Here is a 21976-nt window from a genome sequence, read left to right on the forward strand (position 1 = left end):
ATTTCCCCGGACAAACAGTAACCCTGCTCATGGGAGGAATTTGAAGCTTAGAGATTTACCGGAGAGCGAGAGAGAGAGCACAGGCTGGCTCCCTCCCCAGTCAGGGGACACTGCTAAGGAGGAGGGATTCTTATTGAGTCTCCCCCATTGTGTAGAACTCCCGGATGGTTCTGTGGCAGAGACGGGGTTTACCGCATCCTGGAATTTTTGCTGCAAGGCTCTGCAAAGGTCTCCGCCTGCATTGAGGCTCTTGACAAGCAGCAGGCTCGGGGGGAGTCACACCACATTGGTTCTTCCCTCCCATAAAAGATAAATCTTTGTTGCTGAAAAGCTTCTTGGGGCCCCCTGTAGTGGGGAGGGAGACTGTACTGTGAAGGCACCTGGGCTCCTCTTCTCTGCAGAGGAAGAGAGGGTTTTGTGGGTGCAGTATCCTCTCCATCCTGAGATCTCGGGGGCCGTGCTGTGGTCTCAGATTGGGTCAACGTGCGGATTTGCTGTGACTCAGCTAGTGTAGAGTTTGGATGGAGGCTACTGTGGTGGGACCCAAGGAGTTCTGCAAGGCATTATTCACATAACGGATGGAGAAAACATTTCTCCCTGAGCCTGGGCATCTTCAGGTGGCCTGTTTTAAAGAAACAAAAGACAGGACTATGCAGCACTTTAAAGACTAACAAAATGGTTTATTAGGTGATGAGCTTTCAATAGGACTATGTAGCACTTAAGCTCATCACCTAATAAACCATCTTGTTAGTCTTTAAAGTGCTGCATAGTTCTGTCTTTTGTTTCAGCAAGACCAGACTAACACGGCTGCATCTCTATTACTGTTTTAAAGAGGTGATGGAGAAACAGCAATAGCCTTCCTGGTCTGTGTCTTTTTAGAAGTAAACCCCTCCCTCCCAACCCAATTACGTCTACAACCAGACTGTGCACCTCTGTTTCCCCGTCTGTATGCCTCTCTTACATCAAGTGACACCATTAACAGCGAGCCCTCCCTATTTTGGGGTGCTTCGTTAGCATCCGCTTTCCAAGATTGCCCTGCTGTGGACTGACTCCTTCAGGGATGTGTTGCAAGCTGGCTGGTGTGTGTTTGATATAAATCCTTAACTAAAATATAGAAGAAAATGTGCTTGGGGTGAGAGCTGCTAAGGCTAACGTGCAGCAGCAATGTGGAAGGCAGAGAAGATTCTGCTTCAAGCATGCCGTGTGTTGAGCGTTTCCCCAGCTTGTGGTGAAGCATCCAACTTCCTGAAAGCTATTTTAGGCTGTGTCTAATCTGTCCGTTTTAGGTATTTCCATGGCCTCATCACCTGCTCTCTAAGTACTCTCTGCTTGCGGAAGGCGCTGAGTATTTTGTATCCTGTTAAAATGCCATACATAGACAAAAATGATCAAGACACATGTTTCCCCACCTACTTTTTGAGCCGTGTTTGGACTGGAGTAAGGAGGATATGGTAACAAACAAGAAGTTTCAGTCCGTGTGCTCTTGGGTCATGGACAAAAAAGAATTCTGGAAGTTCAATCCCTCCCTCAGAGCAAAACAATATATAATAATCCTTTTTTTTTTTACTCATTGGTGGTATTCCTTTGCAAATGTGGCTGCCTTCTTCACAAGCTCTGTAATTCATTGGTAATGGCTCTGGGTAAGTAGTCAATTATATTGAGAAACTTCTTATGCCTTCAACAAAAAGATTAAAAGAAATGCTCCTAGCACTTTAGCATTCATAAGTAGTTGGTTATTAGTTGCCTAGTTACCAAAGCATTAGGTTTCCATTTAGGGAAGCAGTGCTGAATGTAAAATCTCAAACAGTTTTGCCTTCCATCTCAGGTACACTTGACCTCAAGCTAAACAAACATTTAATTTAAGTGCAGTGTTTCAGTGTCAAAATTGTTCTCATTTTTAAAATAGCCCATGTCCTCTGTCTGAGTTTATTTGCCAAATATAAGAAACTTCTGTTTTTACACACACAAAAATCCATTTGAGACGATAGGACACATGGACACATTTCATGTAATGACCCAATAAACTAAAATGTATAGATTATTACTGAATTGTAATTGAATATTCCCAGGCAAAAAAAAAAGGCATCAAACTGAGGTTTGAATTTACATATTAGTATATCTCAGACCTGAATGTGAAAGTCCTCATAAGAATGTTGTAGACACTGCAAAATAAACATTGGGGAAAAAAGGAAATTCTGAATGAGATTTAAACTTAAACACAAACCTTTTGTACCTTCCAGGGAGAGGAGGGGAATCATTTTGGATTTTGGAAGTTTAAAAGGAGAACAAAGGGTTACTCCACTGTTCATGTATCTTTCTTGGTCACATTTTCCCATTTACTCTGTCTGTCTGTCTATCTAATCTCACTCATCCATTCATTTGTTTTCCAGATGTTAAACCATCGAACATTTTGGTAAACTCTAGAGGTGAAATCAAGCTTTGTGATTTTGGTGTCAGCGGACAGCTGATAGATTCAATGGCAAACTCATTTGTTGGGACGAGGTCCTACATGTCTGTAAGTACAGTTCTTTCAGCTTTGAGTTTACTATCTGCATTGTGGTTTAGTTTTAGATTACTATCTTCTCCATTTAGATTAGACGTGAACCAGCAACTGAGGCTCCAAGCCTGAGCTTTGTGAGTGCTGTTAAATCGCAGAAAAATTGTCACAGCACCTCATTTTTTGCCTGGCTCTGGTATTTTGTTTTTATTTTTCTTCTGATTAGGAACACTGGAAGAGCAACTCATTTTCAACTGACACATCACTTCCAAAGGTTGGAGGTCTAGCCCAGTCCCATGAAATATCACATCACAGTGGTGATTCTGCTTAGTCTTTGAAGTAGGGTTTTAAGTTCATTCTTTTGCAAGCAATTACTAATATTTGTCTCTCTTAGCACGTGTCTCTCTTAGCACGGTTTTCAAACTATGGATGAAAAGACTTGATCTGAGGAAGTGGGTCTGGCCCACGAAAGCTCATCACCTAATAAACCATCTTGTTAGTCTTTCAAGTGCTACACAGTCCTGTTTTTTGTTTCAGCTACATCAGACTAACACGGCTACATTTCTATCACTTTGCTGGACTGTGATTCTCTTGCTGGCAACATCTGATTTTGATGTCTCAGTATAGAGAGATTAAGTTGGAACTATTTTGCACATAGTTCTGATGCACTTAGTGTCATAGAGGTCATTTTCAGGGCTACTTCCATGCTGCGTGCTACTTCTCATGCATTCACTTTTATTTTTCATCTAATACTCTAGCAAACTCTAGAATTTATCCCTTTTTGGATAAAGACCAAGGGATGTCTTTCTTGAGGCCCTGAAATCTGGTAGGTTATCTAGAAGAGCTTTGGCTCTGACTCGTGTGGAACATTAGAGAAGGTTTTAAGTGTGGACTCGCAGAAATAGTATGTGGTTAATAAAATGCCAATTACACTTGTCATAGTGGTTCAAGATTGTGATCGGTTAAAGTAGTGGTCTCCAGCCTTTTTAACCCCAAGATCACTTTTTCAAATTTAAGTGCAATATAAGATCTACCTCAAACCCAAATACCCTTGCTCCACTTCTTTCCTGCCCCTTCATAGAGGCCCTGTCTCTACTCCACCCCTTCTTCAAGGTCTTGCCCTGCTTACTCCATTCTCCCTTTCTCCCCCATCCTTACTAACTTTTACCAGGCTGAGGTAGGGGGTTGGGTGCAGGCTCTGGTCTTGGGCCAAGGGGTTTGGAGTGTGGAGGGGGCTCCGAGCATAGGGTGCAAGTTCTAGGAAGGAGTTTGGGTGCAGGGAGACTCATGTCTGAGACAAGTGGTTGGGTGTAGGAGGAGGTTCAGGGCTGGGATAGGGATTCAGGAAGCAGGATCTGGCTGGGTACTGTTTAACTGAGATGGCTTCTGGGTGGTGGAGCAGTGGATTAAGGCAATCTCTCTCTGTGGAGGTGGGGGGAGGAGGGACATCCTGACATCAGCACTCCTCCTCTTCTCCCTCCCACACCCTGCACAGCAGGCAGGAGGCTCCCATGGGGGCAGTTCCAAGGCAGAGGGCAGAAGCAGCAGGACAGTGGGTGGAGGGGCAACTGAAAAACTAGTGCTCCATAGCTTCCCAGCCAAACCAGTCAGGATCACCTCTACTGGTTATTGGCCACTGGGTTAAAGGGTTTGACCACTCTAACACCCTATAGCAACAGCGTGCAACCCTTGGGGGGTCGCAGCACTGTGATCTGGCTTGGTGCCTGATGGACACGTGGCGGGGGTGGGGAGAGTGTCAGGGGAGCGGCCCAAGAATTAAAGGGGCCACGATTGCCCCTTTTTGTGCTCAGCAAAATTTCCGGCACTTTTTTGTTTTTGTTTTTGCTCAACAACTTTGGGTCCAGTCAAGGAGGTACAGGATCTTTCAAAAAAGTTTTTTTTTTTTTTTCAAAAGAACCATGTCTAGACAGCAGTTTCACTTTCAAAATACCCTTTTTCGAAAAAATGTGCTGCTGCCATTATGCAAATGAAGCACGGGAAATTCAAATCCCGGCTTCATTTGCAATTTTGATCTGCCTAATTTACATCCCTCTTTCAAAAGAGGGATGTAGTCTAGACATGCCCATGGACATGCAGAGAACCTTTTCAAATGTTTTTCATTGGGATGGCTGGACTAGTTAGACTGTCTCTGAAATACTTGTTTCACTTCCCCAGTGTATGATTCGATTTTAAAAAACAAAATCATACTTTTAGTTAATTCTGTGCCATCTGTTAGAGACGGTCCTGCCTACGTAACTTCCCACTTGCTCAAAGGTTGCTTGGCATGAATGTGTATACATGTATACTGCATTTTTAATCTGCACATGAGAGGTTTTTTTCTCTTGGTCCCATCTGTGCTCTAGTCTTTCCTCAGCAGAACACAATCCTAGTAACGTTACATGTCGACATCTGAATGGTTATGAACGAACCCATCCCACATGGAAACTATTTGAAATATAGTTCTACTACGTTTCTATACTTGTCAATAACGCAGTCCAAGAAACCCGCATGCAGTGCATTTTACAAGCGAAACGTGTTTAAACAGGACAGGCTCTCACTTTTGAAAAACCTTTTAAATAATTTTAGTGTTTTCTACCAAAATAAAATAAGTATTTTGAAAAAGAAGCATCTGTTTGCCTGCTCCATTAACTACAGGAGCTGGGTTTCACATTTCACCTCTCCTGAGTCGAGCTATGTAGCCTGCAGTTGGCAAATTACTCCTTTGAAATACAGTAAATAGATGCACATGGGTGTGTCCAAGCCCCAGTTTCATTGTGTCACAGGAAAGTTGGCCTTTTAAAGGGAGTTCAGGGACCTGTTTCTGTGGGTACCTAGTTTCTGGCCGGAGCAGAGGCATTCTGGGACTGTAATTCCTCGGGGTATGGGAACTGTAGGCTATGCAACAGTGTAGTGGAAAGCCAGGTGGAATTTAAGGCTTTCACAGAATGCACTACAGCACAGTCTGCAGTTTCAAGGTGCCCTGGAGAGATAAGGTGGGTGAGGTAGTATCTTTTATTGGAACAATTTCTGTTGGTGAGAGAGACCAGCTTCTGAACTTACACGGAGCTCTTCTTCAGGTCTGGAGAACTTGCCATCTCAGAATGCCTCTCTTCCGAACAGAAATCTGATGTAGGTAGAGGCTGGACCTTGAAACTCATTAAAAAGGCCAGCTTGCCTTGTGACATTTAGAAAATCTATAAAGGTTTCCTCCTCTTTCTCTCTTTAGGAAAAGGGTGAATTCTTGATTGTCCAATAATAACTTTGATTTTCTTATCCTTTAATTTACATGCAAGTTCTAGCAATGAATTCTGTTGCAATACTATACTGCTAGCTTAAACACTATCACTTCCTGTCACGAAAAATAGGACCTCACCATTAATCGAATGTTTTAAATGTTTCATTGAAGGTACATTTATAAAATGGGTATCTGAGTTGTGCTACTGACGGCTGGTGATTGAATTCAGTTTTTTAAATTATAATGACTGTCTTTTATTGTGAAAGATCAAGTACCTGAGGTTTGCAGAACTGATGACAATTGAGAGTACAGATACTTTAAAAAAGTTAGTTATGGACTCACTGAAATCATAATGATTTTTAAATGGTCAGTCACAGGCTCAGGTGTTTATTTTATTCATCACTCATTCATGATCCAGGTTATTGTGATGTGTGATTTCTCTTACCTATTCCAGTGTTTTGCCCTTTTTTGTAGCCGGAGAGACTTCAAGGTACCCATTATTCAGTGCAGTCAGACATCTGGAGCATGGGATTGTCACTGGTAGAAATGGCCATTGGCAGATACCCCATTCCCCCGCCTGATTCCAAGGAGCTGGAGCTGATGTTTGGCTGCCCTGTGGAGGGAGACTCTTCCGTTTCTGAGACTTCACCTAGACAAAGAACACCTGGCCGTCCAATGAGCTGTAAGTGACTGATGAAGCGTGACAACTGGATGGGTTTGATGGGAGGAATGTATGGCCCAGAGGTGCAGAGCAGGGTCGGGGAAGAGGGAAAGCCAAATTCACACTGTCCCCTTCCAGCTCCTTGGGGATCCCAGGAAGAAGTATTAGAACTTTGCTGTCTATACTAAGGGGCAATGTTGAACTATGGTACGCAACTCCAGTGACATGAATAGTGTAGCTGGAATCCATCTACCTTACATCCAGTTACTGTGACTTCTCCACTGTGCGGGGGTGGGGGAGTCGACGTGAGAAACTCTCCCATCGACTGCCCTTACTCTTCTTGATCTGCTGGAGTGCTGGAGTTGACAAGAGCGTGATCACTGGTCGCTTTAGTGGGTCTTTACCAGACCTGGTAAATTGACCTCTGGGTGATCATTTCGGTAAGTATAGACAAGCCCTTTGTCAGGGAGGTCTGCCTGTAACTAGGGATGTTAAATATCCGTTAACTGAATAGTTGATTCACCTCATGAATTCTTATCGGTTACTCGACTATTCTGTAGTACCTGGAGGTGGCCCAGCAGCCAGTGCACTAAGGCCCCACTCCTGAGGGGCCCCCTGCTACTTTGTGCTGCTGCCTCTGTATCAGAGGCAGCAGCACGGGGTGCCAGGCGGGAGCTGGTCTTCGAGGGGAGCCAGTTTGAAAACCAGCTCCCCCCGCAGACCAGCTGCCAGTGCAGGGTGGCACCAGCTCCTGTCCGGGGAGGGTCTGAGTTCCCAGACTTGGCATGAGCTGGGACTGAGCCGGATTGCTTGCCTGCTTAGCTCCTAATACACTTTAAATGCTGAACCGCAGTAGGAGCTAGGTCCTGGACCTGGCATGAGCCAGGACTGAGTCGGGCTGCCTGCCTGCCTGCCCAGCTTCTAATACACTTTAAATGCAGAGCTGCCGCAGGGGTAGGTCCCAACCTGTGGCAAGCCAGGACTGAGCTGGGCTGCTGGCCAGCCTGCTAAAAAATGTATTGGTGGGGAGGAAGGGGAGAAATGCGTGTAGTCTATAGCATTAACCTATACGCTTTTGCTTATCGGTTAATCGGTTAATTGACACACTATTATATCCCTACCCGTAACCTCCCGCAATGGGACAATGTGTTTGAAAGAGCAAAGCCGCGGTATTGTCAGCCACTGAATGCATCTCTACTTTCTTCTACAAACAGTCTGTTTTATTTTTCAATATATACATCATCCATTTCTAGCTTACGGACCAGACAGCAGGCCACCAATGGCAATCTTTGAACTTCTGGACTACATCGTCAATGAGGTAAACAGGGGTTTACATCTGGCGGGAAGGACTCCCTTTTAAACTGCTAGAAATAAAGAATTTGAGATTCTGGGATCCATAGTTAAGTGTTTCTTTACTGTATATTGTAAACCAAGCCTCTTAGCTCTTTTTTTAAAATACAGTGGGCCAAACTCATCCCTTGGGCAAATGCACTGGCTTCAATTCAGGTATTAGAGCTCTGTGTGTATACAAAATTTGTATCCACGTCTGATCAGCAGTCTCCAAAAATGGGTGGTGGGTATCTGTGTACACTGATGTGGATATTCTTTCACAGAGATAAAGCTGATATTTCTGGACTTGCACGGCTCTTCAAGTTACACTGGCATACTTTTGGCCCAATCTATTGCAACCTAAGATCAGCCTTTATCTAGGTCTGTGGCTGTCCAATGACCCACATACTTATGAGAGATGGTGGCAAAGAGCAGTATCAAGTGACTCCATAACTATCTCTGTTTTACCACGTTAATTGTTACGGCTATACAGTAAGGCTGTGTCTACATTGGCACCCTTTTCCGGAAAAAGGATGCTAATGAGACAAGTCAGAATTGCAAATGCCGCGGGGGATTTAAATATCCCCCGCGGCATTTGCATGAACACGGCTGCCGCTTTTTTCCGGCTCGGGGCTTTGCCGGAGAAAAGCGCCAGTCTAGATGGGATCTTTCGGAAAATAAAGCCTTTTCTGGAAGATCCCTTATTCCTGATTTTAAGAGGAATAAGGGATCTTCCGGAAAAGGCTTTATTTTCCGAAAGATCCCGTCTAGACTGGCGCTTTTCTCCGGCAAAGCCCCGAGCCGGAAAAAAGCGGCAGCCGTGTTCATGCAAATGCCGGGGGGGATATTTTAAATCCCCCGCGGCATTTGCAATTCTGACTTGTCTCATTAGCATCCCTTTTCCAGAAAAGGGTGCCAATGTAGACACAGCCTAAAAGTTTAGCTACACTGTTAGAGGATGTCAGTTTTGAAGTGGTGGTTTTATGTTTTAGGACACAAATACTTGTTAGAATTTGCTATCAAGTTCTGACTCCCCAGCTACAACTAAACTCACATAATTCCAGTGCTTGTGTCCTTATAGTTTCTTCTATGCACTGGCAAGGGCTGACCTGCCATAAAGAACAAGAGAAATCCCAGTATCAAAGAATCAACAAACTACTAACCACTAAAGCAGAGGTGGGCAATAATTTTTGAAAGGGAGGCCCACTCCAAGAGTCAAGGGCCACACATGTCCATGATATTAATGGGAGAGGTGTCTGGTCTGTGATGGTGGTTGGAGGAAGAAAGGAGTTCTGGATAGGGGATGGGAGTGCAGGAGGGAGTGGGGGGCCTGGGAGGGAATTTGGGTGAAGGAGAGGATTGTGATCTGGGGTAGGGCATTGGGATGTAGGAGGGGGTGCAAGGTCTGGGAGAGTGTATAGATGCAGGAGAGGATTCTGACCTGGGGCAGAGGTACAGGAGGGTGTTTGGGTTGTGACATGGGGCAGGGGATTGGGTTAGAGGGGCTATGGGTGCAGAGGGTTTGGATTGTGGCCTGGGATGGGGATGGGGGTGCAGAAGTGGGATGCATACAGGATTTGAGTTGTGACCTGGGGCAGGGATACAGGAGAGGGGCAGAGCGTTGTAGGAAGAGGGGGAGTGGAGTGCCAGGTGCAGGTGCTTGTCAGCAGGTGCTTACCCTAGGTGGCTCCTTGGCAGCAGCCCAGCATGAGCCTCAGGCAGGTTCCCTGTCTTCTGCGCCGCTGCACACCCCTCAGTGCAACTGGCTGAGGGGTCCTGTGCTCTCTGTGTGCCGCATGCTCCTTGAGGGGGAAGTGGCTTCCACACATTCCCTGTGCTACAAGCATGGCGCAGGCGACTCCTGTTGGCTGGTTTCTGACCAATGAGAGTTGTGGGACTGTGCTGGGGTGGGGGCAGTGTGTGAAGCACCCTCCTGGGTGCGCGGTGCGCTGAGAGCAGGTGCCTCCCACAGCTAGCCGCTTTGAACAGCGTGCTGGGGCCGCGGGACAGGGGGCTGTTGTTTTACCTTTCCCTGTACTAAAGTCAAAGAAACTACATATGAGTACCAGCGATCCACAGCCAGGCATTTCTAGGACACTCATAATTACCAAAAAACGAAAAAACAACGAATGGTCCTGCAGCACCAGTCAGCGTGAATGTTCGGTTCTCCTCAGGTACAAGATTTTACCTGAGCTACTGGTTACGTTACTGCATCTGTTGCTACATGACTGAATGCCTGGCATGCTCCTAGTTTAGAGAGCTTACAGTGCCTCTCCTTGATCCGTGGCATAGACTTAAAATTGTGTGTCACTGCGGAATCTTGCCCCGTGGAGTGAAAATGATGTTAAAACCTCCTGGCTGATATTTGGCTCCTGCTCTTTATTCCTCGCTGCCTTTAGTCGTCGGACACTGCGATGCAATGAGACGAGTCTGGCTACAAATGAACGCGTGTGCGTGCAAACCCTTGTACTTTCATCATCCTCACAAAGAACCTGCCTCTGTCTTCCTTTTTTTTTTTTTAAATAAGAACTCACTGAGGATTCATGTTTACAGCCCATTAGCAATGTAGGTAGAAAATTGTTTCAAACTCCGACTTACTGCCGAGTCCATGACCCTGCAAACACTTCTTGTTCCATAGTAAACGCGAGTGCCCAGGCGTTACCATGGCAACGCTAAGGCTACGTTTTCCTGCCTGAAGTGCAGCTGCTGCGGGCTTACTCAGTACACTCCGGCCCTGCTTGTGCAAACACTTGCATGAGGAGCTGTGTGCAGACGCACAGGCCCATTGCTCCTGTACATGAACTTACTCCCTAGTGTGTTTGACATAAGTGTATAGATTTAATGCTCGTCCTGGAGTTCAGTGGTTCTGTTGCTTTCTGAGCCCCCCTCACCCTCCAACATGCTGTAAAAACTCCACAGCAGCTGCCACAGCAACTCTTCTTCTGCATGACCAGGAAATCCAAAGGCAGGGGTGGCATTAGGGGGTAGCAAGCAGGGCAGTTGTCTGGGGCCTCCTAGCACAAGGGACCCGCAAAGTTAAGTTGCTCAACCTTTAGCTTCAACCCAGGGCAGTGGGGCTCGGTCTTCAGCCCCAGGCCTCACAATCTAACACTGGCTCTGCTCTCTGGTTTGTTTTGGCAGATCCTAGCTCCCTGGTTGTGAACATAGAGGACATGTGGTGGGTGTATGTGGGGCTACATGCACCCCCAAGGCAAGGGATCAGGGCTGGCCAGCAGCTGGCAGGGGGCTAGCAGCTGGAAGGCTGGCACCAGCAGTGGCAGGTCTCCCCTTCCTGTGTTCATTGGCAGCAGCAGCAGGGAAAGCACAGGGTGTGTGGCCCTGGCTGCACCGCTCCAGGCAAGATGGAGGACTGCCCCAGCACGCCCTGGAAGGGGAAACAGCACGGACCAGAGACGCCTCCCTGCGCTTTCCCCACCACTGCTGCCAGTGAATGCAGGGACTGTGCGTTGCGGTCTCCTGCTGCTGGCACCGCCCCACCCTGCAGCCCTGTTAGTTCCTCCGGTCGCCTGGGCTGGGGGGAAGAGGAGGAGTGAGGAGAAAGGGTGGGCAGTGGAGTAGGGGCAGGGAAAGGCAGGGGTTGGGGCAGAAGGGGTTGTCCTGGCTCTTTGGGCAGGGGGGTGGGGCTGGTGCCCCTCTCCTTCCCCTGCCTAGGAGGAGTCCTCTGGTTGTGGACCACTGTGGTGGTTAACAACATGGGGGGGAAGGCAGTGTCTCCTCAGCTTTACATTAAATAACTCCTGTTTTATCCAAATGCTTGGATTTTAGATTATGATTTTGAATACAGAACCTGAGTGCATTCATTGCCTGTGGTGGGATGTTTACATTAGGCTAGAAATCACATGCAAACAAAGATGTTTTCTAAATTGCCACCCCCTGCCATGAAAAACGGCAATGTGTACAAATCAAACCCTACAGGACCTACTTGCTGGAGGGCTGCTTGAAGCCCTCATTGCTGGCAGCTATACATAGAATTAGGGGTCACCAAATGAAATGAATAGGTAGCAGGTTTAAAAGAAACAAAAGGAAGTTTTTCTTCATGCAGCGCACAGTCAACCTGTGGAACTCCTTGCCAGAGGATGTGGTGAAGACCAGGACTTTAACAGGGTTCAAAAAGAACTAGGTAAATTCATGGAGGATAATTCCAGTAATGGCTATTAGCCAGGATGGGTTGGAATGATGTCCTTGGCCTCTGTTGGTTAGAGGCTGGAAAGGGATGACAGGAAAGGAATCACTTGCTGTTTACCTGCTCTGTTTAATCCCCCTGGGGCACCTGGCATTGGCCACTGTTGGAGAGGACACTGGGCTAGATGGATCTTTGGTCTGACCCAGTGTGGCCGTTCTTACGTAAAAACAAACGTAAGCTGTGCGGGGGCGAGTCAGTCATCGCCAGGTAACATTTCCAAAGAAGCGAAAGGTGGTGAAGAGCATACAGCTAACATGGGGACATTAGCCGCCTCGAATATTTTAAATAGAGAGGTGCGGTAAAAATATTTAAATAAATAAAAATAAATACGTTAGAGTGTTAATTTGGAGCCTTTGAAAGCCAGACGCTTCCTTCCGCCTAGTAAGGCAGGGGGGAGTTTGCTTTCTTCTTTCACTAAAGATACACCAGAAGTGAAGCTTTGACTGTGGCTGCCTAGCATTAGTAGGATTAGTAGCATTAGTTGCATTGCTGCCTGCAGTAGACTCCCCCCCCCCCCCCCCCCCGAGACTCAGGAAACCTCTGGTTAAATGTCACATGGACTCCTCCTACGCAGTGTTAGAAAACACAGAACTTAAAACAGCAGCATCTTGTCTTCCTGGGCTGCCATCCGGGGCCCTGGATCAGCTCTGGCAAAAGCAGGAAATGAGGGAAGAATCCTAGTGTATGCAGGGTGCAACTTGCACTCCCATCTGCAACCAGCTAGTTCTGCTGACTGTGGTGGGTGTAGGGCAGAGCTCTGACCCCACCACGAGCCCTCAGAGTTCATGGACTCTCAGAGCACAGCGACTCTTTCCCTCTTCTCCTGTGCCCTCACAGGAGTTGAGAAAACCTTGTCCCTAAATGTTTGAATGGAGAGTGCCCCAATTTGTAAAATACACCTTATGGCAGAGGTGGGCAAATACCGGCCTGCTGGCTGGATCTGGTCAACTAGGCTAGGTCCTGGTGGGCTACCACTATATTTACGTGCATGGCTGCAGGTATCGGTGATCGCAGCTGCCATTTGGCTGCAGATTGTCGTTCCTGGCCAATAAGAGCTGCAGGAAGTGGTGTCTCGGCCCTTGCTACTCCCATTGGCTGGGAATGGCACTCCACGGCCAACAGGAGCTGCAATCGCCAGTATCCATGGCTGTGCAGGTAAATACAGTGGCAGCGGCCAGCCAGGGACTAAAGTGTTGGAGAATAGCAGCTTTCATCTCTGAAATCAAGTGTCACAGTGTGTCTGATCTCCACTAGTCTGAAAGCAAGAGTCTTCTTGGCTTTGCTCTGACACCTCAGCCCTGAAGGATAGCATAGATAGCTGCTGGGCACAAGAAGCTATATAGACTTATAACAGGAAAAAAAAACCTTCAGATGTTGGAGCATTACTCATTCTTTGCTTTAATCTACCACTGATTTTCTTTTCAGCCACCTCCAAAATTGCCCAATGGTGTTTTCTCTCCTGAATTTCAAGATTTTGTGAACAAATGGTGAGTGTTTTGTGAGGTGGGAAGTTTCAAGGGGACCATTGCTGGGACATGAATGTGGCTTTTACCCTCTAGTCAGAAAACATAGTTGCTTTAAAAGGATCCCAAAGCTAAGAAATTAGTTCCTTCTCCAAATGTGAACATTGCTACTTTGTAGAGCTGTGAACAATTGTTTCCATATTGTCAATGGTCTTTATGGAATGTCAGCTGCAAAGGGGGAATACTGTACAAACCTGGGGCCTGATCCTGTAAATTCTTACTACTGGGTGTAGTGCTTACAGCCATGAGTAATTCTGTTGAAGCCTTGGCAAATTAGGAAGCATCCTATCCAACAGGTAGAGTTTGCAGAATCAGGCTCTGAATTGTCCACAATTTTAGTAATTGGTTCTGTCTCCCAGTTATCCAAAATCTATGTCCCCTGTGACTGCTCCACTAATCCAACGTGTAGTGAACGGGATGTTTTCTATGTGGATTGACTTCCTATAGGAATTTACACTTGCAAAATTCCCTTTAATTTTTAACTTCTATTTAACAAAACTAGCAGCTTATTTTGTTGTTCCTAGGGCTTCAGGGTCTTAACTAACTGCAACAGCAGCATTTTCAGCTCCCAAGGAGAAAAGGGGACATTTACAACACACACATAGCCAGCAGCCCCTGCTAGTTGAGAGGCTTAGCAAGGTCCCCAGGCTCCTCCTCAGTCCAAGGAATGATGCTGGGGAAAGGGATTTGCAGGTTTTGCACACTGAAAATCAGTTAAACACACAAGTTGCAGGAATTCTTACCTCCTTCTTCCCCCCCCCGCACCCGTGCCCAAAAGAACACACTCATCAAATAATGCCCAGGATAATTTCATAGATGAAGTTGCAGCCTCGAATGAATTTTACTACCCATTTATGAACACCTAAAAACCCAATAATGGCATAGATCTTTAAGTGTATCAGGGGGAATTGCACCACTATTATACTTGGGGTGGGGGGTGGGGAGAAGCAGTAAGAAAAATGCCAGGACACTGAAAAATGTATCATAACCTGCTACTGGTAAAGCCTGTCCTTTACAAGAGACAATTAAGCAATACCTTGCACATTTTCTATTAACTTTTTATGTTTTCTTAGCTTAATAAAAAATCCAGCAGAGAGAGCAGATTTGAAGCAACTCATGGTGAGTGAAAAGCTCCTTGCTCAGTTATTCAGAGGTTCTTGTCCTTTCTAGGTAGCCCAGTACCATAGATCTTTGCAGCTTGGTCCTTCCAAAGACACCAGCTAGAATTCTCCACTCACCCGAGCAGAGAGGAAGGCAAAGACTGGTGGAAGCCACCTCTTCACTTTTTGTGATCCTGTGGCCAGTAGGACACTAAAATGGCTCCTAGCACAATTTTGGTTTGAGGAGTCCCACCATGGGACCATTCTGCCAGCTTGGGATTGGTGGAGAGCTTCAATCTCTAACTCTGTTTTTTGTGTCCCAAGAACACCTCCCCACCCTCCACCTGCTTGTAAGAGCTGACATAAAATGTGGCCATTCTAAGATTTACCTCAGCCAGCCACAGCAGGTGCTGGGGCAAGGTGGGGGGAGGCTGGCTCTGGGCCCCCAGAAGGGGTGGGTCTGAGGGCCAAAGAGGCAGGGGCTAGGGCAGTCAGTCTTTAGCATCACCCGGACCGGACCGCAGCACTGGGACACCGCCCCCCAGCCCTCAAAGCTGTGTGCAGCAGCAGTTGACAAAGGCCTGCAGCTTCTGGCTGCTGCTGCTTCCAGGCCCTGTGCAAGTGCCCCTCTGTCAGCAGACCTGTCCTTAGCTATCCCATAAAGGCAGCTTTAAGGTCCCTGCAGGCACTGTGACCTTAGTGGGATCCAGCTAGTTATTTTCGTCCCTTACATTTGAGAAGTGTTGGGGTCTGTCATTTTTAAAACCTGTATTTTAATAGACACATCTTTGATACTTGTTTATTCACCCCTTAAACTTCCTTTGCACTGTTTAAATGGTCTCTTGGCTTTAATTTAGTAATTCAGTTTATAAAATACTAGAAGATTTACCCAGTGTTGCTTGGGTCCTTAACTCAATTGATGGTTATTTTTTTGAAAAATAAAATGAAAATGTCTGTGCTTCATAAAAACCATTGATCTGTGTTGGGGTTGGGGAGGAGGGGTTCACTATGCAGACTGCCCCTGGGAGGGAGGACTGTCCCAGCCCTCTCACTGCAGCAGCTTGGGGCCAGATGAGAAATGCCTCTATGGCTCCTACAGCTCCAGCGGGCACAGCTGGGGGGAGGGGTGCATGTCCCCTGGCTGACGCAGGTCCAGGTTCATCTTCCCCTTTTGTTCCTCAGCCAGAGTGAGGAATGCAGCAAACTGGGCACTTTCCCCTTGCTCCATGGCAATGGGAACAGCCAGCAATATCCCCATATGAATTGTGGGGGGGAGCTTCATCCCTCTCCGCTTTCCCTAATGAGTGCCTGGAAAGTGGGAGGCCTGAGACTGAGGCAGTCCCATAATGGGGGCACCCCCAATCAGCCCCTTTCACCTGCTTGGTGATTTTGTCTCTTTTCTCTATGGCTTGCTGAGAAGCAGTCCCATTCTAAGCACATCCCACTGTCCTGGCACAACCCAACTCTGCCCTTGCTTTAAGTTAGCATAAGAGGAAGCTGCCTCCCAAATTTGATGGTCCTAGCTCTTGCCATTTAGGAAGCATTCTTGAACAGGCAGGCAGGCAGGCAAACTCTCAACTATATAGTAAACACTGTCTCTTCCTCTGAAGAGAACCACTAAGTCCATGCTCTTTAATTGTGGCTGGTCATTATCAACTGGACCACTCTGGACTGTTTCGGGGGAACATGCAGCTTCCCTTATTTTACCATCAGAGTATTTTTAGAAGATCTAACACCAAAGGATATAGCATATTTGCAGTTCTTAGTCTCTAACTCTGCAAGTTACTCTGCCAGGGCAAACTCCATTCACTTCATGCAAAGTAATCCGATTATTTCCACCACTTAATATAGAGGAAATATAGCACTATGTATGATGGCATAATACTTAGGTAAAGTCATACAGTGCACTATCTTGGATAGTTGTGACTCAAACTTACTGCATACTAAGGCGATTGTCTCTGTAATCACATAGTCAGACACCATATTTATGGTATGTGACCGTCAGAGTTCTTTGAGTGTTTTGCAACACACTGCTTCATTATACTAGCATATCAGACCCAAAATATGAAATGAGTTAATCTGTTCTAATCAGATCATGTTGAGTGCAATGCAAAATAGAAGGCCAAACAACATGAACGGTGAAAGTAAATTGGACTTTATTTCTATGTTATCATCTTAAATGCTTTTGTTTTTATCTGAGACTCATTATCCTGTTCTTTAGCTCATTCTCTTTCTGTCTCTTTATTATAGATTCATGTTTTCATTAAAAGATCTGAAGCCGAGGAAGTGGATTTTGCAGGATGGCTTTGTTCGACTATAGGCCTCAACCAGCCTAGTACGCCTACACACGCGGCTGGAATCTGAATACTGAGAGCAAATCTTGAATATCTGTTAAAACGATGCTATTCTGGTCTCATTTCTCAAGCTTGTATCTGTTCAGATATGTATTTCACCTCTTAAGGAAGGAAGTCTGTTCTAGCATGTGCCAAATCATGTTTGTTTTAAATTTTTGTCCTAAATTAATTGGTGTTGTATTGGATTATTTTTACTAAACTGACCAAAATGCGTGAGATGTTGAATTACAGTGCTTGCTGATTAAGTGGACGTGGATATTCATTTTGTAATGGAAACCTCACTAGGGCTACATGGTCCCAGACTGAGTTCTATCAGGATTCCTTGTAAGTTGGTTGTACTTCAATCATGCTTCTCTAGTCTCCCAGACAAGTTTGTTAGGGATCCACCTAAACAATATTTGTCAAGCATGCTTTTGCTGTTATCAAACTGTGCATCTCAGAAAGTCAGTCATAATGGTTCTGATCTTGCTTTTACATAAAGAACTCTTCCCAATTAAATGGGCAGGAGTCCTGTATTGCCATAATACACAGGGCATCATGACTACTTTTAGACTTCTGTTTATATTTCTATATTTATTTTTAAGTGTATTGTCATTGGGATTGGTTATTAGTATGTGTCTCCTTTAATTGGTATTTTTTTAAAAGTAGATTTTTTGAATGTCCTATAGAATCAAGAGCTAAAAGTGCATCAGACTTGCTTCCTTTTAACCCAACTAAAGACGACTTATGAGAACTGTGTGTATAGTGTCTAAAGTGTATGAAAAATCCTTTTAATCACTTTATTCTTTCAGATGATTAGCAGTTGAATCTCTTATACTAATAAATATATTATCAAGTAACTTCTCTAGAGGATGGGTATTTTTAAATTCCTCACTGTAAATTGGGAATAACTGGAATTTAACTAAAAGAGCACACAGCTTTGTTGCAGGGTGTATGTGCACACAAAATGAAACAGCTGTTGAAATATATTCAGGAAATAAGCACCTGTTTGATACTATTATGTTACACAAACACACTTCCAATTACCATAAGCCCTTACAGGCATTTTCTCCTGTACTTTCTCTGCTACTAAGGGTCATTATGCACTGTCTTATGTTGAAGTGAATTGGAATCTAATCCTCTTTTTGGACATACAGTACATAATGCACTCACCTGGGTCAGGCTGAAAAAGGAGTTCACTACTAGCTTCTCTCTAGGCCTTAGTCTACGGACTTTATTTCAAAACAACCGCTCTCTTCCCCATGTAGACATGGACTGAGCATCACATACCCTATTCTTGAACAGAGCACTTTTTCTTACACAGGAGGCAGAGGCTCAGACCTTCAGTTTACAATTTGTTTCTAGAGCGGTGCTTAAATCTTTGCCTGTGTTTGGTGCTAATGTGCACCACAGAAAGTGGTGTTTATGCCTTCTCATAACACAAGAACTAGGTCACCAAATGACAGTAGGCAGGTTTATAACAAACAAAAGGCAGTAGTTCTTCTTAAAACACCCAGTCAACCTGTGGAACTCCTTGCTAGAGGATGATAGGAAGGCCAAGATTATAACAGGTTTCAAAAAAGAACTAGATAAATTTATGGAGGATAGGTCTATCAAATGGCTATATGTTAGCCAGGATGGGCAGGGATGGTGTCAGAATCTGGGAATGTGAGAGAGGGGATGGATCACTCATGATTACCTGTTCTATTAATTCCCTCTGGGGCACCCAGCATTGGCCACGGCCAGAAGACAGGATAATGAGCTGAATGGATCATTGGGCTGACCCAGTATGGCCATTTTTACCACCTGTACTACTTGCTGCAATTTGTACCTGCTGTGTGAAATCAGACGTTGATTCAATTATAGTTGCTGGTAAGCTTATTAACAAGTGCCCCTTTTCATTTTGCCTGTTGCTGTGGGAGGAGAGGAACTTTTTTCTGCCCTTTAGTGGTTGTGGTCAGGTGCTATTTTGCAAGTACTGTCCAAGGCTATGTCTACACTGGCATGATTTTGCGCAAGAACTCTTTTGCAGAAGAGTTCTTGTGCAAAAACTCTTCCAGAAGAGAGCGTCTACACTGGCATGTGCCTTTGCACAAGAGCATCCTTGCCAGTGTAGACGCTGTCTTGCGCAAGAAAGCTCCCATGGCCATTTTAACCATAGGGCTTTCTTGCACAAGAAATTCTTGTTGCCTGTCTACACTGGCATCTTGCGCAAGAACAGTTGCGCAAGCAGGCTTATTCCTGAGCGGGATCATCATAGTTCTTCCACAAGAAGCACTGATTTCATACATTAGAACGTCAGTGTTCTTGCGCAAGAACTCGCGGCCAGTGTAGACAGGCAGCAAGTTTTTGTGCAAAAGCGACTGCTTTTGCGCAAGATCACACCAATGCAGACACAGCCCAATAGTTTGAGTACCTGGATTCTGTATTGAATACATAACTAACCATTTCCAAATTACATAGCACAAATCCTGCATTTGTGAGATGGAGTATAATAAACAAGCACACACCAACTGAAATGATCAAAAAACAAATAATGAACATTTAACATTTGGGGGAACCATTCCCCTTTTCAAGTAAGTTTCTTGTTAAGAAGCCAGTTCTGGCTGTTAAAAAGCTTAAAGCAATACCTACCTTATTATGTTATGTGAGGGTTGCATGTTTAGTATTTGCTCAGCTGTGTTTTAAAAATGCCCTTTTGCTTAGCCACTGGTACTATTCAATGAGAGCATTCTGCAGAAATATAGCAAAAAAGGGAACCCCCGCCCCCAAAACACTGAAACCCAAGTCATTGGGAAATCTTATGAGAACAGATGGATTTTTAGAGCTTTCTGGTCCTGGCTCCATCAAAAATATTCAGACAGCCTTTCTTGTCAATCACACATCCGCTCCCAACAGCAGAGGCAAGTAAACTTTAAGATCACATACACTTACAAACATTTGAGAAAGATTTGGTAAGACGAACAGGAAAAGATTTAGATCCCTTATCTTATTTGAACCTGTTTAGCCAGCTGGACTCTATTATAATCAAGGAATGCTAGGGATATAATCAAGGTATGTTAGTAATAACTTTCCCTGGAAGCAATTTTAAGAACCGCATCAGTCTGCTTTAAAATTAATATGACCTTTAAAAAACACATTCTGAAAGGATGAAAACCTTTTGCAGTATATAAGATGTATCCTATGCACAGACTTGGAAGGCTGAGCAGTAAGTGTCAAGCAATGTCACCATACACACAGATGAAAAAATATTTCCATTGATAAATTTACAGACAAGCAAAGAAAGAAAAATGCTGCTTGAGAACTAAGTTTGATTTGAGGATATTTAATTTGTATATGTTGACATGATGATCACAATATGTTATTGAGATTCACCATCTGTCATTCGGTAATTATCTGAACCCTGCTTTATTTCCCACAACAGAAAATTTAAATAACTAAAAATAGAAAAAAAGATCTTAAATATCTGTTGAAGTTATTTTAAAAATTGAGTTTTGCCAAACCTACTAGGTTTATGGCAAAAGCTCAGAGAGCTTTTGACCAAGCTCTCATAAAGGTAGGCTGAAGTTTGGAAGAATATCTCCCCATGGTTTTAAAAGCAAAGAGACAAATTAAAACTGGCTTCCTTTCTTGCTATTATTCTGCCTGTCAGATAATTGTAGGTTAGATGAACACCAAGTACATACGGAACTGACTGTCCAAGTAGAACCCAGTCAATACTGGGCTGAAACAATTAAACTCAGTTTAGATCTGAATACTGTTGTATCCCATTCAAGTTTGTCATGCTCACCCCTATCAGAATCTGAGCATGTTCCATGTGCCTTATGACATGTTTAAAATAAGTCCTGTGTGATTTATTCTGGCTCAGCAAAGAAAATACTCCAACCATATTTATTACATTAGATTTTTTTCCCTTTTGTATTAATACAACAAGTAATCTGCTTTGGACTTAGAATGGAAGATGGTGAGGTTTATGGTTAGTTGGTTCCAGTAGGAGTAGACTCAGCAGTCTTTGGCTGGCTCCCATGAAAGCTCTACTTCCTGCACAGTTAACTTTTACTCTCACTACAGATACTTACATTGTGCCTGAAGAGCAAAGTTGAACATAGTCCTTGTCCTAGAATTATGATTTTGACATGATATTCCTTGGGGAGTCAGTGTAGAAAGCTGAGGGCAAGTTTGATGTGCTCATACAGTTGTACTACTATGTTTTATACTAGGCTGCAGTTTTCTGCAAACTGATTGTTTCATGCCTATGTAGCCTGCATTGCTGTAGTCCAGCTGCTGAGAGGTGACTAATGCATGTATTATTGAAGGCAGGTAATCTGCCACCAGGAGATGGAGAAGTCTATTAACAGCTGGGAACGGTAGCAAGCATCTCATTCTAAAAGCTTAGCATCAGCAAGGAATCCAAGAGCACTTGTAAACTGACTTGACCAACTATGGATATATATCTTTAACCAAAGGAGACTGGACAGGGGCTGCAAACTCACCATCAGCATCATGCATCTTGCCAGGGTTCAGCTTCAACCAGGTGTTGTTCAGTTATGAGCTGGTCACTAACAATCACTAACTTGCTGAAAATGGCATTATAGTACACATTGAGCAGAAGCGTACGAAGTATTGATCCTTGGTTGATACTCAATGGTGGCAAAGAAGTAGCTTCCCCCTCACTAAGGCTTTGAGCCAATGCTTTCAGAAAGGATTCAAACCGCTCCATCACAATGCCCAGAACTTATGTCATCCACATCAGTTTCTCATGTTCAGTAAGCTCAAATGCTACAGGAGGATGGCAGTCTGCCTGTATCCATCAACAGCATATGAGCCATCGTTACTGCTAACACTCTTTCCACCTACTTGCCTGTCTTAAATCCAGATTGTTTGGTCCCCCAGTGCACAGCATGTTTAACTGGAGTTTAAAAGCTGTTCAGGCTAAGGTCCTGTGTATAGTAGAAAACTACACCATATGTACAGTAGCAATGGCCCAGAACTCACAGAACACAAATCCTATTTTGCCAACATTTATCTATACATCCAGCAGCATCTTAACCACTTTGAATGCATTTGATCCCAGTGGAACAGTGACAGGGGGCC

At 44.7% G+C, this 21976-nt stretch overlaps 1 protein-coding gene across 5 annotated transcripts in view; it reads left to right on the forward strand.

Moving 5' to 3' along the window:
* MAP2K1 (mitogen-activated protein kinase kinase 1) overlaps nucleotides 1-17742 on the forward strand; it is an 84591-nt gene extending 66849 nt beyond the window's left edge. For all 5 annotated transcript variants that reach the window (XM_014576602.4, XM_006129166.5, XM_006129167.5 and 2 more), the window contains 6 exons: nucleotides 2391-2515; nucleotides 6207-6414; nucleotides 7647-7711; nucleotides 13352-13413; nucleotides 14523-14568; nucleotides 16800-17742. In XM_014576602.4, the coding sequence (XP_014432088.1) occupies nucleotides 2391-2515; nucleotides 6207-6414; nucleotides 7647-7711; nucleotides 13352-13413; nucleotides 14523-14568; nucleotides 16800-16913 (620 nt within the window). In that variant the 3' untranslated portion in view covers nucleotides 16914-17742. The remainder of the gene's footprint in view (nucleotides 1-2390; nucleotides 2516-6206; nucleotides 6415-7646; nucleotides 7712-13351; nucleotides 13414-14522; nucleotides 14569-16799) is intronic.
* Nucleotides 17743-21976: the final 4234 nt, after the last annotated feature.

This window comes from Pelodiscus sinensis, chromosome 14 (assembly GCF_052426305.1).
Source record: "Pelodiscus sinensis isolate ZL-2025 chromosome 14, ASM5242630v1, whole genome shotgun sequence".
Taxonomy (NCBI): Eukaryota; Metazoa; Chordata; order Testudines; family Trionychidae; genus Pelodiscus; species Pelodiscus sinensis.